At 38.6% G+C, this 15,430-nt stretch overlaps 1 protein-coding gene across 2 annotated transcripts; it reads left to right on the forward strand.

The window, feature by feature from the left end:
• The first annotated feature begins 432 nt into the window (after positions 1–432).
• LOC137956688 (AP-3 complex subunit mu) lies at positions 433–15,377 on the forward strand. 2 transcript variants are annotated; one of them, XM_068804276.1, is made up of 8 exons: positions 433–628; positions 1,276–1,375; positions 1,608–1,718; positions 13,082–13,171; positions 13,731–13,978; positions 14,304–14,513; positions 14,608–14,815; positions 14,918–15,377. In XM_068804276.1, the coding sequence occupies exons 1-8, from the start codon at positions 594–596 to the stop codon at positions 15,161–15,163; spliced, it is 1,248 nt and encodes a 415-aa protein (XP_068660377.1). In that variant the 5' UTR covers positions 433–593; the 3' UTR covers positions 15,164–15,377. The 2 variants fall into 2 exon arrangements, with proteins under 2 accessions (XP_068660377.1, XP_068660378.1); XM_068804277.1 differs by lacking the exon at positions 433–628 and having other exon boundaries at positions 1,310–1,375; positions 1,618–1,718.
• The last annotated feature ends 53 nt before the right edge of the window (positions 15,378–15,430 follow it).

Genomic DNA, 15,430 nt, shown 5'->3' on the forward strand with positions numbered 1-15,430 from the left:
ACGTGGAAGAGACAAAGAGTTTTTTTTTTCCTTGTTTATTATCTCACACGTGTGAAAATCGACTTTGGGGGGGAAGAAATTATTTCTCCCAATTTAGGAAATTCTAACTATTTTCCGGTTTTCCATCGAGACGACGGGGAGCGAAGGCGCGGCGGCGCTGGTGAGCACCTATTGTCGATGACGATGGAAGTGACGGCGACAGAAACAGAGGAGGCGAAGAAATTAATTTTTTCTTAAATGAAATTGATTTTGCTATTTTTATTTGATATATAATGAAATATTGAAAAACAAATGAAGTAATATATTTTGATAAATTGTTATTAGATTAAACTAAGTCAGAAATAAATTGATTGATATTTTGATATAACTGAAGAGGGGGTAACATCCATTGTATAAGCTGTAACGTATCATTTTAGCCCGCCCCGCCCCGCCCCGCCCCGATTCCAACTTCCCACCATATGTAACGAAACAGGTGTTGGTGTCGTCCTTCTGCTTTCGCCGAAAATAGATTCATCTTCCCGTTCTCGGGTGATCTTTACTCTTCGCAGGATCTCGAACGAGTAGATCTAGCTGTGGGAATTAAACGAAAGGAAATGTTGCAATGCATTTTCCTCCTCTCGGATTCCGGGTAATCTCTCTACTGGATCTCATGAATAAGATGGTTTTGTTTTTTTTTTCTTTTTTGTTTGTTTGTTGCTATTGCTCCTCTTCAAAGCCCTTTTTCGTCTGAAGATCCTCTCTTAGTTGATTGGATAGGTTTTTTTTTGAAGTTTTAAGTTTCACTCTACGAAGATTTTGCGCCATCTCCAAGTGATTTTCAGTCTATTCTCCTATTGAGAGGTAGCTGTCCTCTGAAAATTTCGCGGCCATTTGATCTTGTAGCTCTGTAAGCATGCAAATTTTTTTCTCTCTTTACAAAATTATCTTCCTATGCATTTTTGTCGTCGTCGTTCAGTTTCACCTTCCATATTTTTTGCTTTGAGTTGATCATGATTTAACAGTCTTAGCCAATCGATATTATTTCATTTGAATTTTGGTCGAATCTTTCAATTAATGAAGTCGCGGAATGTTCCGATGCTATACAAGTGGCGATTTCCTGGATTTTTTATTTATTTTTTTTGGGTTAAGGTAGAATGGTTATGGTTGCTTTTGTTGCCAACATTTATCATTTATTGTGACAATCTGATTTTCATTTATAAAATTTAAGTACTGCCTCTATTTTTATTTATTTTTCCGTCGGGCTCGTTATGGGCATCTGTTTGGTGCCAATTGCAGGGAGGTGATGCTAGAGAAACAGCTAACCGCACATCAGGTGGACAGGTCCATATGTGCATGGTTTTGGGAACGTGTCATCTCAGAAGGAGAATCGTTTAAGGTATACTTATTTTTATTTTATTACGAAGCCCCATTTTGTTAGGACTTTCATATGGAATGCAGACAAGAGAAGTCCATAAACGGTGAATGTAAGACAGTAGCAAATTTAGGTCACTGATCAAGACTCATATTTACAACTGCACTTGGAAATGGATTCTGTTATAATAATTATGTTTGGGATTCTCTGCTGGTATTCTTAATCTTTGAAGTGCTCTTACTCTTTTGCATGGAAGCTTCTACCAGTGATTGCTTCACCAACACATTATCTATTCCAAGTTGTTCGTGAGGGGATTACTTTCTTAGCATGTACACAAGTTGAGATGCCACCTTTGATGGGAATTGAGGTAACTCTATGTGATTCATGATGGAACCAATTTTAGAACAAAATACGGATTAATAAATGGTTATATAAAACATGTTAAGATGGGAGATCTCTTATAAACATATCATAAATCTGGTCAGTAAGGTAGATGTTCGTTAATGTTCTTCTCCATAAATTTGGTCAATCATGGTTGTGTATGGAAGCTTGAATGCTATCTGTTTAAGCAATCAGTATTATATTTAGTAGAGAAGGATGTATTCTCTCATGACATCCAATAACCTCATTGAAATAGGCCTAATCCACACCCAGGTCAGGTATAGAAGTTCAACTGATTGATGATTTTAAGGAACAGAGATAAATGGTTGATTTCTGCTTACCATTGTGGGTCTCAACTCCTGCAAGAGGGGGTGGGCAGGTGGGGCTGTGAGTTTCTAGTGTGAGATCTTTGTTTCTTATCACACCAGTGCTTAGGGAGTATTTTGTGTGTAACAACATTCAATGAAATAGTCTACAAATCTAATCAAATAAAATAATAATCTTAAAATGTAAAAACTACTGTAAATCTGAAAGCTAAATATAAGTTTATTCACCAAAAAGGACTAAGCTTTGACTATAATTGTGTTGTCTAGATATGGTCAAAAGCTTTGTCATTTTTTTGCAAATAAACTGACTTTAGTGCATATTTAGCATTCAGGTGGACAGATGCCAACTATATTGTGTGGCCTAGATGCAAGAGATCTCTCAAGCCTCCATGGAGACATTGGAGCTCCTTTTTTCAGATACGTAAACCTCTCAAGAAATATTGTTTGAAATTGGTCTGACATCAGCGAGTCTGTTTATGGCTTTGCTGATAAGCTAGCAAGGAAGGGGTTGGCCAATTTCTGCTTGTTTTTTGCCTGTTTTGCTTGTTAGCTCTTATTTCAATTCGCCTTTTCAAAAAAAAAAAAAAAAGTGTTGCCAGTATGTGAACATGATATACCTTAGAATCTCAGTCTGATCATGCCCAAGCCCAAGTTATTCTAAACCTCAGCTGAAATCAGCTAGGATGTAATTCCTGCAAAAAATTAAACATTGCTGGACAGGTCTCCTTCTGGCTTCTGGCAAAGAAGAATTTTATTCACCTCAGTAGCACTGGTTTTAGAGGGAACTGGCATCTGATCGCCGCACTAGCAGGGCCTACCCCCCCCCCCCCCCCCCCCTTTTGATCACTTCAAGATGAACTTTGATGGAAGTACCTTTGGCAGCCCTGTTCCTGCGGGGTTATTCATGATGGAAATAGTTGCCTCCTATACTCCTTCGTGGGCCTTCTTAGTATCTCCGACTCTACTACTGCAGAATTCACTGGGCTGCTTCAAGGCCTTTTGGTCTTCCAGGACAGTCTCGTTGGGCTTCTTATCATCGAAGGAGATTCCAAGGTCTTCATTGATTGGTGTGCCAAGAAAATTCATCCCCTTCTGGGTAGCACTGGGATATTTATTTTGAAATTTGTAATATAACTTCCAATCTAAATTGTACATGCATCCATACCCCCTAGATCTGCCAATCACTTGACGGACTTTCAAGCAAAATGGGGTTCTTCCCTTCAACACCTTATTGTGGAGGACAACCCATCTTGCTAGGTTGTATTCTTCACTCCTTGAATAAAAATTTACAAATTTCCGTCAAAAAAATTCCTGCCAAAATTGATGCAGCATTGCTCTTTCTTAATTTCATTGAATCTTTGCTGTATTAATCAATTCATTTTCTTGTGATCGATATCCAACTTTCAAGCATGATATGAGATAGGTCATTTCAGTCTAGTACTCTGCTAGAAGACTGAAAAACAATCAAGGCTTCTCTTTTCTGTTGATGAGTTGTATTCTTGATTGCAGGGTATTCCACTAGTTAGAGATGGGTATACAACAAGGTTTTCCACTAGTTAATGATGTGTGTACAACAAGCTCTTCCACTGGTCAATGATGTGTGTAATGTATTCCACTAGTTAGTGACATGTATACAGCAAAGTCTTCTGCTAGTCAGTGATCCATATACAGCAACATCTTCCGCTTGTTAGTTTCGTGTATACAGCAACGTTTTCCTCTAGCTAGTGATGTGTATACTGGAAGGTCATCCACTAGTTAGTGATGTGCTTATAGCAACGTCTTCCACTAGTTATGTGCTTCGCATATATTGGTGCTGTTGGATTATATGAAAAGAGTAGTTTGGTCATTTCACATTTGTCAGATTGTCCCTCGGTGTTAGGAGTATGTTGGTCTTGTCGTATGTGTTGTATGATTTAATTTTTAGTTAACTCTTGAGTTTTGGTGAGTTGGTTATACAGAGGCATTTTTTGTACTTTTGACACATCATGACTTAATGAGGGTTAATGAGGGGTCAAATTCCTGACCCTTCAATGAATGTTGGAGGCTATGCATTCTCTCTCTATCCCTCTCTCATGTTCTCCTTTCACTCTCTTCTTCTTTCTATTTTTTTGCTGATTTAAGTTCAAGGCTAGATTTATTTATTTATTTATTTTTCTTTTGTGTGCCATAACCCTATGGTTGGTGGCTTATGTTACCAATTGAGTAGTTTTATGAGTTGTTATTTGTGCCTTGAAAGGGTTGTATATTGGGATTTTCCCAACCATGATCTGTAGGTCCCCAGACCTGTGTTTGTTACCTCCATCATCCTCATGGATGCTGATGTCATCTAGGCAGTTGGTGATTCTTGCTATTTTGTGTTGAATTAGTACCATTAAGAGGGTATTGAGTACTAGTGAATCAGTTTGAAGTGCAGGTGCCCTAATCGTATTCATTGTGGTGCCATCCTTGTTTGCATGGGCAATTTACTGTGGTTTTGGTGAATTTTTTTATTTGGTTGGTGTGTTAACTTGTTTCAGATTGATTCATGTGTGGATTGACTTTTTTCTTGTGGTAAATTATGGCTGGTTCGGGTGAAGTTATTACTCCTGCCAAATAGTGTGGAATTTTTGAAGGTAAGGATACCATTATAATTATTATTGAAAAGTTGAACGGATGATATTATCTAAGTTGGTCCAAATCTGTTCAAGTTTATCTGAAAGCCAAAAGAAAAACTATCTTAGGAATGACCCTCCCACTCCCATGATGGTTGAGTGGGAGGTTGAGGAGAATCATGTGATGACGTGGCTTGTTAATAGCATGGAATCTCGATTAAATAGCATGGAATTCTTGATTATGAATTGTGAAACAAAAAAGAAGATTTGGATGTCTCTTGAGAATCTCTATGATCAAGAAAGTAGTTTTTCAAGGGTTTATGAACTCCATGCGAAGTTCTTTAGTTTGAAACGAGGGGATAGAATTGTAATTAATTATTTTAGTGACTTCCAAAGTGTACTTATCGAGATTGGCGTATACTATCCTTTTCAGATGTAATTCGGGAAGATTCATGTAGATGACAAAGTTTTCTTGATGAGTAGGTCTCGGATATGAAGCAATTTAGGCCCAAATACTTGCTTCTGATGATGTACCGTCATTGAAAAGGCTTTTAATAGAGTAGGTCGAGCCAACAGAGCAATGACTGCATAGGAAGGAAAATAAAGGGGCAGAAGTCGCTGCCCTCAATATTTAGTCCACATTGAGTTGTTCAGAGGCACCTCATGGACGTGGAGGTAGTAGGGGATGAGGTCGGGATAGTTTTGGTAGTGGTGATGGTAGAAGTGATAGGAGGAGTGTCCATTGTCGGTGTGGTAGTCACTTCTCAAGTAAGTGCTGGGACAGGTTTGAAAACCTACTTAAGTCAATTCTAGTGTTCCAAAAGGTGTTGAGATGTCAATGGGCCTTGTAATAGATATTATTCCTAGTGCTCCAGATGAGCTTTAACAATTGGCTAAGAGGATCGCATGGTTGATCTTGTCCACAACATCCATGAAGCTTAGAGATTTGACATCTATAGCCACAACCACTATGGCTTGTTTAGGTATGTCTACTTTCCATGCATCTTTTGCTACGTCATAGGTGATCAATTATGATGCATCATCGTACATGTCAAGTATGTCTTCCATATTTACTTCTCTTAGTATGGCATCCCTGTTTAGACATGTCATCCTTACTAATGGCTTCTCTTTACCTGTTATTGGAGTGTACAAGGTTCACCCTACTTCATCTTTACCCTTAAAGCCTTTTATTTGTCCATAAATTTCTAATAAGTTGTTGTTAGTCAGTTAGATTACAAAATCTTTGAATTGTTTGATGATTTTCTTTCCTACTCATTATGTGTTTTAGGACTTCCAAACGAGGAGGACGATTAGTTTAGGGCATGAGAGTGAGGGTCTTTACCACTTGGAAGGCTCATAAGTGCTTTCGTCTTTAGACCGTTCATTGGGGACTTCTTGGGCTCTGGCTGGCATCTATGGGCCAACTCGCTATTGATATCGTGTATCCTTTTGGGATGAAATCCTCCTCCTCACCCAACTCTGGGACCTGCCTTGGCTCCTGGCAGGGGACTTCAACGCCATCCTCCAATGCTCTGAAAAAAGCCCTCCTACTATTAGAACCACCTCCAATGTGCAAGCCTTCTCGAACCTCGTGAGCAGTCTTGAACTTTCTGAAATACCTCTCTCTGGGAAAAAAATCACATGGTCAAATGGTCAGAAACCCCATGTCCTCTCCAAACTGGATCGTTTTTTTGCCAATAATGAGTGGCTCCAAATTTTCCCCAACACTACTGGCCAAGTTCTCAATAAGATTGGTTCTGATCATTGGCCGATCCAAATCAATACTCATCCCCCTGCTTGGGGTAGATCTCCGTTTCAATTCGAGAATCCGTGGATCCTCTCCGATTGTTTCACCTCCAAACTTGCTAGATGGTGGCAAGATCTCTCTCAAGACCCTAACCCGGGTTGGTCTCTCCCCTTGAAACTCAAAGCTCTGAAGATAAAGATCCACCAATGGTCTCTCATCCAGTGTGCTGCTGTTTCTCAGAAAAATTTGATCTGTCGCCGTTTATCTGAGTTGGATCTCCTTGAAGAGCAAAGGTCCCTTTCTTCCCCTGATCTGTCTCTTGGAAATAAATTAAATCTTGATCTGTCAAATTTTCTTCGAAATGATAGCATGTACTAGAAGCAGCGAGCTAAATTGCGTTGGCTGACCGAGGGGGATGGAAATACAGTTTTTCCATGATATAGCCTCGGCCAGAAGGAGGGTTAATCGTATCACCTCTCTCCGTCAGGAGGACCAGGTGATCACGGATAGCCCTTTTATGGCTAACATTCTTGTGAAGTTCTTCACAAATCTTTACTCTGAGGAATGCTTTAATTGTCCTATGCTAGACCAGCTTGATTATAAGCGCATTTCCTCTTCGGATGCGGACTTCCTGGAACGGCCATTCAGTACTGAGGAAATCGAATTTGCTTCTCTTGGCTTCTCGAAAGATAAAACTCCTGGTCCAGATGGCTTCAACGGTTTCTATCACAAATTCTGGGATGTTGTAAAAAATGATGTTTTTACTTTTGTCCGAAATTTTCATCAAGTTGGCATCACTCACAAAGTTGTGGATGCTTCTTTCATAGCCCTTATTCCGAAAAAAACTAACTCTGCCTTGCCTCAAGACTTTCTGCCCATTAGTCTCACCACAAGTTTTTACAAAATCGTTGGGCGAATTCTTGCTAGTCGACTTAGATCCCTCCTTTCCAAAATCATCAGCCCTAGTCAAAGCGCTTTTATACATGGCCGAAATATCCTTGATTCTGCCATGGCCATACATGAACTTTTGGATTCCTTCAAAAATTCCAAATTGCCCAGATTTGTCCTAAAATTCGATTTTGAAAAAGTTTTTGATCGTGTGAATTGGAAACATGTTGACAAGCTTTTTGATAAGATGGGGTTTGGGACACGTTGGAAATTTTGGATGAGGAGCTGCATCTCCAATGTATCGTATTCTGTTTTAGTTAATGGAAAACCTTGCAGGTATTTTAATGCCACAAGAGGCATTTGGCAAGGGGACCCTTTGTCTCCATTCATCTTCACTCTCATTGCTGAACATCTTACTTCTATGGTCCATCTTGCAAAAAATTTTGGGTGGCTGAAATCCATATCAAATGATCCCACTCAAGATATTTCCCTGCTTCTATATGCCGACGATGCTATTCTCTTTGGGGAAGGTACTTTAGAGAAAATTTCTCATATTAAAGTCTTGTTAAATTTATTTGAACTCTCTTCTGGTCAGAAAGTTAGCTGGTTGAAATCTTCACTTACTGGCTTTAATATTGCTCCTAATGCGTTAAATTCCATGGCTCATTACCTGGGATGTAAAATTGCAACGCCTCCCTGTACATATCTGGGTTTGCCTTTATCACCTTCGTTGTCCTCCAAAAGCTCTTGGCACCCTGTTATTTAGCGTTTGGAAGGACGTCTGGCGGCTTGGAGAGGAAGATTTTTATTTAAGGTTGGTAAAGTGGTTCTTATTAAATTATGTATGCATGACATTCCTTCTTATTTCCTTTCCCTTTATCGATGCCCTACCTCTGTTTGCCAAAGAATTGAATTGCTCAAAAGAAAATTTTTGTGGGGAGGACCGAACGGCGAAAGGAAATACTCTATGGTAAAATGGGTTGAGGTATGTAAATCAAAATCTCTTGGTGGGCTCGGGATCCGTGATACTGTCACTACAAATTCAGCACTGCTACTTAAATGGATTTGGAAGTTTAACTTATCTCCTGAATTAATTTGGAGGAAATTGGTTGCTGCAAAAGCAAATAAACTGTTGGGTTGGTGGACTGAGGGTGGGCGATGAAATTGTTTTGTAAAATTATTACCTGCCTTCAAGTCTGCTGTAAAATGTTACTCTGGCACTGGTTTTGTAACAAGATTTTGGACCGATTGGTGGACCGGCGCTCACAGCTTCGACGTCAGCCACAACTTGATTTCAAACCTAGCAAGAATAATTGAAGCATCTATTTCGGACCAGCAAACTGATTCAGGAGGATGGAACCTAAATCTACGATGATCACTTATTGATTCTGAGGCCTTGGTAGCTTCTGACCTCATTACCATTCTCTCTTCGGTAAGTCAAAAAAAATCGCCAGATACTCTTATTTGGATGCCGAGTATGAAAGGTAATTTCTCAACTTCCACTGCTTACTGCTTCCTGCTTCCTGAGTTGTCCCAACCCTCCACAAATCAAACATCCAACCGCCATCGCATGGACCTTGCATGCTCCCCCACGTGTTAAATTTTTTATTTGGTCTATATGATAGAAAAAAGTCCTTACCTTGGACTCCCTAATTCGAAGAGGTGTCCATGTTCCAGACCCTCTTTGCTCCTTTTGCCAAACTTCTCCAGAAACAACCACCCATATCCTTCTACATTGCGAGTATGCCTATTTTGTGTGGACCAGCCTACTTAAAAAAATCGGTCTCCAATACTGTTCCTCTCAAAATCTCTCTTCAACCATCCTCTCAATTACAAATATCAACCTCCCAAAACTCTTGGAAAATTATTAATATCTTGTTGTGTGGGCATCTCATTTGGGCATTATGGAAAGAAAGGAATAACCATAAATTTAATCTAAAGTCTATTCCTGGAGAAACATTGGTTGAAAAAATTATTGGTCAAGTTACTACGTGGATCTTGTTGTGTAAGGAATTCAGAAATCTTTGAGGATCAAACTTTCGTGAGAACTAGCGGGTCATTGCTGGCATGTCCTATCCAGCTCGCCCCCCTAGGATGGCGATTTGGTCTCCTCCCCCTATAGGCCATTACAAATTGAACTTCGATGGTAGCGCGTTTGGATGTCCGGACCCAGGTTTTGGTGGTGTTATTCATGATGCAAATGGAGTTCTTCTTTTTTCCTATGCTGGGCCGATTGGAAATTTGGACTCTACTACTACTGAATTATCCGGATTATTTAATGGACTTCAAATCTTTAATAGTCATCTTTCTGGGCCCCTTTGTATTGAAGGTGATTCAAAAGTTGTCATCAATTGGTGTGCAAAGATTGAACGTCCTCCTTGGCGGCATTGGAATATGTTCTATGATATATGTAATTTAACTTCTGCTTTAAATTGTAAATGGAATTATATTCCTAGATCTGCTAATCATTTAGCTGATGCTCAGGCTAAGTTAGGCGTCTCTCTCTAACACCTTGTTGTGGAGGGAGAACCTGTTTAGCAAAGTATTGTAATCTTCATCTTTTCTTTTAATACAGCTAATACATCTTCTTTCAAAAAAAAAAAAAGTGCTTTAGTCTTTGGCGTTCCTAGCAGATGTATCACCCTTCCAGTGGCACTTGCGGCTAGGACATCCTTCCTCAGTCAAGTTACTTTAGATGTTTCCAACTTTACCTTCTATCTTGTTGTTTCAATGTGAATCTTGTTATCTTGGGAAGGACTATCTAACATTGTTTTTCTCTAGTTAAAGTCATAGTACTAGTGTGTTTGGAGTAATCCATTCAGATATATGGGGACCTTGTCAGGCACGAGTGTCTTTGGTTATTAGTATTTTGTTTTCTTTATGGATGATTTTAGTTGATTCACATGGGTGTATCTCTTATGGGGGAAATTTGAAGTATTAAAATCAATTTGTGTATCTTTTCGTATATCTCATTTCGATAATGGTCTTAAGTTTACGAACCACAAGTTTGATTCCTTTTGTCAAGATTATGGTATTATTCATCTGTCTTCTTCTATGTATACCCCACACAAAACGTAATAGTAGAAAGGAAGAAGTGCCACTTACTGGAGGTTGCACAAACCAATTATTGCATGGAAGTTTCAAATCTTAGGGTGATGCTATCCTTACTGCTTGTTTTTTCATCAGCAAGATGCTCTCTTCTATACTTGGAAAAAAAATTCCACTTCAAGTTCTTAAACCTGGTAGTGAATTATTTCCTTTTTGTCCTCATGGTTTTGGATCCGTTTGCTTTGTGCATGGTTTTGGTCCATCACATGACAAGTTGTCCCCAAGATTAGTTAAGTATGTTTTCCTTAGGTATTCTCGTTTTAAAAAAAGGTACAAGTGTTATTCTCCTTCCATTAGAAAAACATATGAATCTATTGATACACATTCTTTGAAAATACTCCCTATTGCTAGAAAAACCTATGTATCTACTGATACACATTCTTTGAAAATGCTCCCTATTTTTCAAAGTCTAATGACTCTACCACTTCTATACCTCTTGATGTTGATGTTGTAGCTCCTGTTTTGATGGAGGATGTTCCTAACACTGCACCTAGTGTTTGCCTAGCCAAACCTTCCAAGGCACCATCAAAGGCTCCCTCTTCTCTATGTTTGCCAGTTTCTTCCTCATTAGCAACTCCTGAGGTAAGTGATTTGGATCTTCCTATTGTTTTTCCCAAGGATTTTGGTGCTTGTACTCACCATTCCATATATTTGTGTCCTTTGACTCGTTGTCTAGTCCATTCAAAACATTTGCCTTGTCTTTGTCTTCTTTTACTGTTCCTTCTTCAATGCATGATGTTCTGTTATCTTCTTAATGGAAGCGGGTTATAAATGTGGAGATGGAGACGTTGCTTGATAGGGATACCTAATCATTATGTAATCCACTTCCAGATGCTGCCACTAGGTCTATACTATGAAATACAGGGCTGTTGGGTTCACAGAGCAATATAAAGTTTGACAGGTAGCTAAGGGGTATAATCAAATACATGGTGCAGATGTTTTTGAAATTTTCTCACTTATGGCTCGATTGATGCTAGTGGAATACTTTTCTTGATATCCGGGATATTTTCTCTCTCCTTCCTTGTAATTGGGTTCATGTACCACGCTCAACCAACTCTTTGGTTGACTCTTTTGCTAGGAATGGGTCTCCCTCCAATCTCTTATTGTAATGGGGCCCCATTCTTGATGTTGTTTGGTTCTCTCTTGTGCTTAATAAAGCTTACCTTTTCCAAAAAAAAATAAAAAATGGCTCAATTGACATCTATTCACATTTTGATTCTTGTGGTTGTTACTAATGGCTGGCCTCTGTTTCCATTAGACATGAAAAATGCATTCTTGTATAGGGATTTGGACAAAAGAGGTAATACATGGAACAACTTCTTGGGTCTGTTGCCTAGGGAGAGATTAGAAAAGTGTGTAGGCTGAAAAAGGCCATTCATGGCCACAAGGAGAGCTTGTGAATATGGTTTGATAAGTTCAATGAAATAATTATGTCCTTGGGTTTTACCAAAAGTTATTTTGAGGTCTTCTGAAGTTGTAGTGCTCGTTTTATATGTGGATGACATAGTGCAGTTAGGGAGTGCTAAAAAAGGTATTAAATAGGTCAAAGTACATCTTGCAAAACATTTCCAAAGAAAAGACTTAGACTACCTCAAATATTTTCTTTAGATTGAGGTAGCAAGAAGTAAGACAGATTGTTTTGACACAAAGGAAGTATGTCACAAATATGTTACAAGAGTATGGACCTGTTGGGAACAAAGCTTGTCTAGAGTTAAACTTCCCAACCGAGGGGGCGATGGTAATGCATTGTGATAATCCGGACTTTCATAAACGAACTAAACAAGTTGAGGTAGATTATCATTTCTTCTGTGATACTGTAATGAGTGGTGCGGTGGTCACTCTATATGTTAAATCTAGAATTAGGTTGGTGATGTGTTTACTAAGGCCTTGGGAAAAAAAAGTGTTTGGGAATTGTTGAAACTAGTGCGCTAAAAGGCTCGGACCTTTTAGGAAAGCATCCGCACGGATTTTATACAAGGACTGGCCCGGTCGATACAAACAAATATTCCAACACCCCTGCACGGGAAAAACCCGTAGACAAACACACCGGAAAAACCCGGGACAAATTCACCAGAAATACCTGGGACAAATTCGGTGGGAGCGGGACTCGAACTCGGGACCAACCTGCTCTGATACCATGTTGAAACCAATGGGCTAAAAGGCTCGAACCTTTTAGGAAAGCATCCGCACAGATCTTATACAAGGACTGACCCGGTCGATGCAAACAAATATTCCAACAGGAATTTTTGTAACAAATTGGGGTTTCTAAATATATATATTACAACTTGAGGGGAACTATTGAATTATATGAAAAGGGTAGCTTGGTCTTTTCACATTTTTCAGATTATCCCTCTATGTTAGGAGTAATTCTGTCTTGGTGTATGTTCAATTTTTAGTCAATTCGGAGTTTTAGTTAGGGAGTTATGTGAATTGGGTATAGAGGGTCATTTATTTAATTTTGACACATTATGACTTAAGTGAGGGTAAATGAGGGGTCAAATTCTAGACCCTTCAAAGAGTACTCGAGGCTGTACTCTCCTCTCTCTCTCTTGTGTTCTCCTATATCTCTCTCTTCTTCGCTCTATTTGTTCTCAATTTTCCACTTTTACAGGTCTCTTTATCTTCATTTTTAGTATAAACATCTTTTTTAGAGCTAAATTGTTTTCTGACTTGTAGCCTTTCTTTGCAGTTTCTATCTAGAGTTGCTGATGTTCTTTCAGATTATCTAGGAGGCCTAAATGAGGATCTAATCAAGGATAATTTTGTTATTGTGTATGAGGTATAGCATTTTATTCTTATGTAAATAATCGACATAGAGTCAATACTTGTTGGTGAAAATGTTGTGTTGATTCAGTAGCCTTAACAGCTGCAGCATGTTAAAAAATAAATGATAGATGTTACTTAATTTTGATGATCAATCTTATTTCAACCATTTAATTTAGGTAAGATAAAGAGTGTGACAGTAAACATCCTGTGATTTCTCTTTTGTTTCCCCATAAAAAAACTAGGCCATTCAGCTATGAAAGAGAAAACAACTAGGAAAGATATTCCATTCAATCATCAAACTATGCTTACTCCATTAAAATTCTTGATTTCCTATGGCTAGAGAAGCAGATCTAAAGATTCACTAGTGGGAATCCCTTCATATGATTTATACAGTAGAAATTGCCATATTTATGGGCCTTTTTTAGTTTATAAAACATTTATAGTTCCTCTTTGTGAAAGATTCATGTTAGGTTACTTTACTTGCTTTAAACCCTTCTGTATTTCGTTGTGTTTTATCAAAAACTCTATTCAACTTAAAAGAATGATAGGCAATACTTGACGAAACTTTGCAGCTATTGGAAGAGATGATGGACAATGGTTTCCCTCTGACTACAGAACCAAACATATTAAGGGAAATGATAGCTCCACCAAACATTGTTAGCAAAGTGTTGAGTGTTGTGACTGGTAATACATCCAATGTGAGCAACACTCTTCCAGGTGCAACAGCTTCCAGTGTTCCTTGGAGAACAACTGATCTCAAGCATGCCAATAATGAAGTTTATGTTGATCTAGTGGAGGAAATTGATGCGATTGTAGGCAGGTCCAACTGTGACGCCTTGTCTTACATGCTTCACTGATTTCTCATATTATTTTGTTCTGGCATTATTATTTATGTTTTTTTTTTCTGATGTATGTTTTTCATTCATGTATAAACACATGGGCAATAGGGCAATGCGCTTGCATGTACATGGGGAGAGAAAAGTGCTGTAAAAGGCAAGAGCACACATTACCCTAATTGTAGATAGATAAGTAGATAAAAGTGTGGATGGGGGGCAGACTGAGAGAATAAATTGATACTTTTTGCTTTCTATATTTTTTCTAATATGGGATTCACAAATGATTTATAAGTTTGCATTCTTTTCCAGAGATGGTACATTGGCCAAATGTGAAATATACGGTGAAGTACAAGTGAACTCTCACCTTTCTGGTCTTCCCGATTTGACTCTTTCATTTGCAAATGTCTCTATTCTGAATGATGTTCGATTTCACCCTTGCGTTCGATTTCGGCCATGGGAAACTCATCAAATTTTGTCATTTGTGCCACCTGATGGACAGTTCAAGCTAATGTCTTACAGGTTTATTTATGTTTTAATTCTTCTGGTTTTGAGTTTGTTTATTGGTGCCAAAATTCTACATTTTTAAGTTACTCAAGCATCCTTAGCTTTACAGAGTTAAGAAGTTGAAGAACACTCCAATTTACGTGAAGCCACAACTTGTCTCTGATGCCGGTGCTTGTCGAGTCAATGTATTGGTCGGAATGCGAAATGATCCTGGAAAATCAATTGACTCTATTACCATACAGTTTCAACTGCCTACTTGTGTTGCTTCTGCAGATTTGAGTTCAAATCATGGAACTGTAAACATTCTATCTAATAAGGTAAGTTGAAGAGAAAACTAAAAGCCTGCTACGCCCTTCTTGTAGCCACTTCTGGTTGAAGAATCTGATTCATCTCCTTCAATTTTGCTTCTTTTTTTTCAGGATTGTGTATGGTCAATAGGGCGGATTCCCAAGGATAAATCCCCATCTCTTTCAGGAACGTTGGTGTTGGAAAGTGGTGTGGATAGGCTGCATGTTTTCCCAACATTTCAAGTAGGCTTCAAAATCATGGGCGTTGCTTTATCAGGATTGCAGATAGACCAATTGGATCTCAAGACAGTGACGGGTCGTCCTTACAAAGGTTTCCGAGCTCTGACAAAAGCTGGAGAATTCTTTGTAAGATCATAAGGTGAAACCTAGTTTAAAAAGCTTTAAATGAGTTTATCATTCTCTGTTATGTATAGAAACATAGCAGCTACCAGATATGGTTAACGCGGAGAATTGTCAAGTTGCTGTCAGTAGTTATTACTCTAGACCAATGATTAGAAGTCAATTGAGCTGGTTTTGAGAAGACGTACTGATGATTTGCAATATATTTCTCAAGTTTTTTTTCAGTAAAAAATGAATGGATTTTGTTGAAAACGATGGGTTTTTTTAACCAAAATTACCCCAATA

The sequence above is a fragment of the Aristolochia californica genome, unplaced genomic scaffold (genome assembly GCF_029961685.1).
Source record: "Aristolochia californica isolate CCGP_79_NKW_82.1479 unplaced genomic scaffold, dmAriCali1.0.hap1 SCAF_2, whole genome shotgun sequence".
Taxonomy (NCBI): domain Eukaryota; kingdom Viridiplantae; phylum Streptophyta; class Magnoliopsida; order Piperales; family Aristolochiaceae; genus Aristolochia; species Aristolochia californica.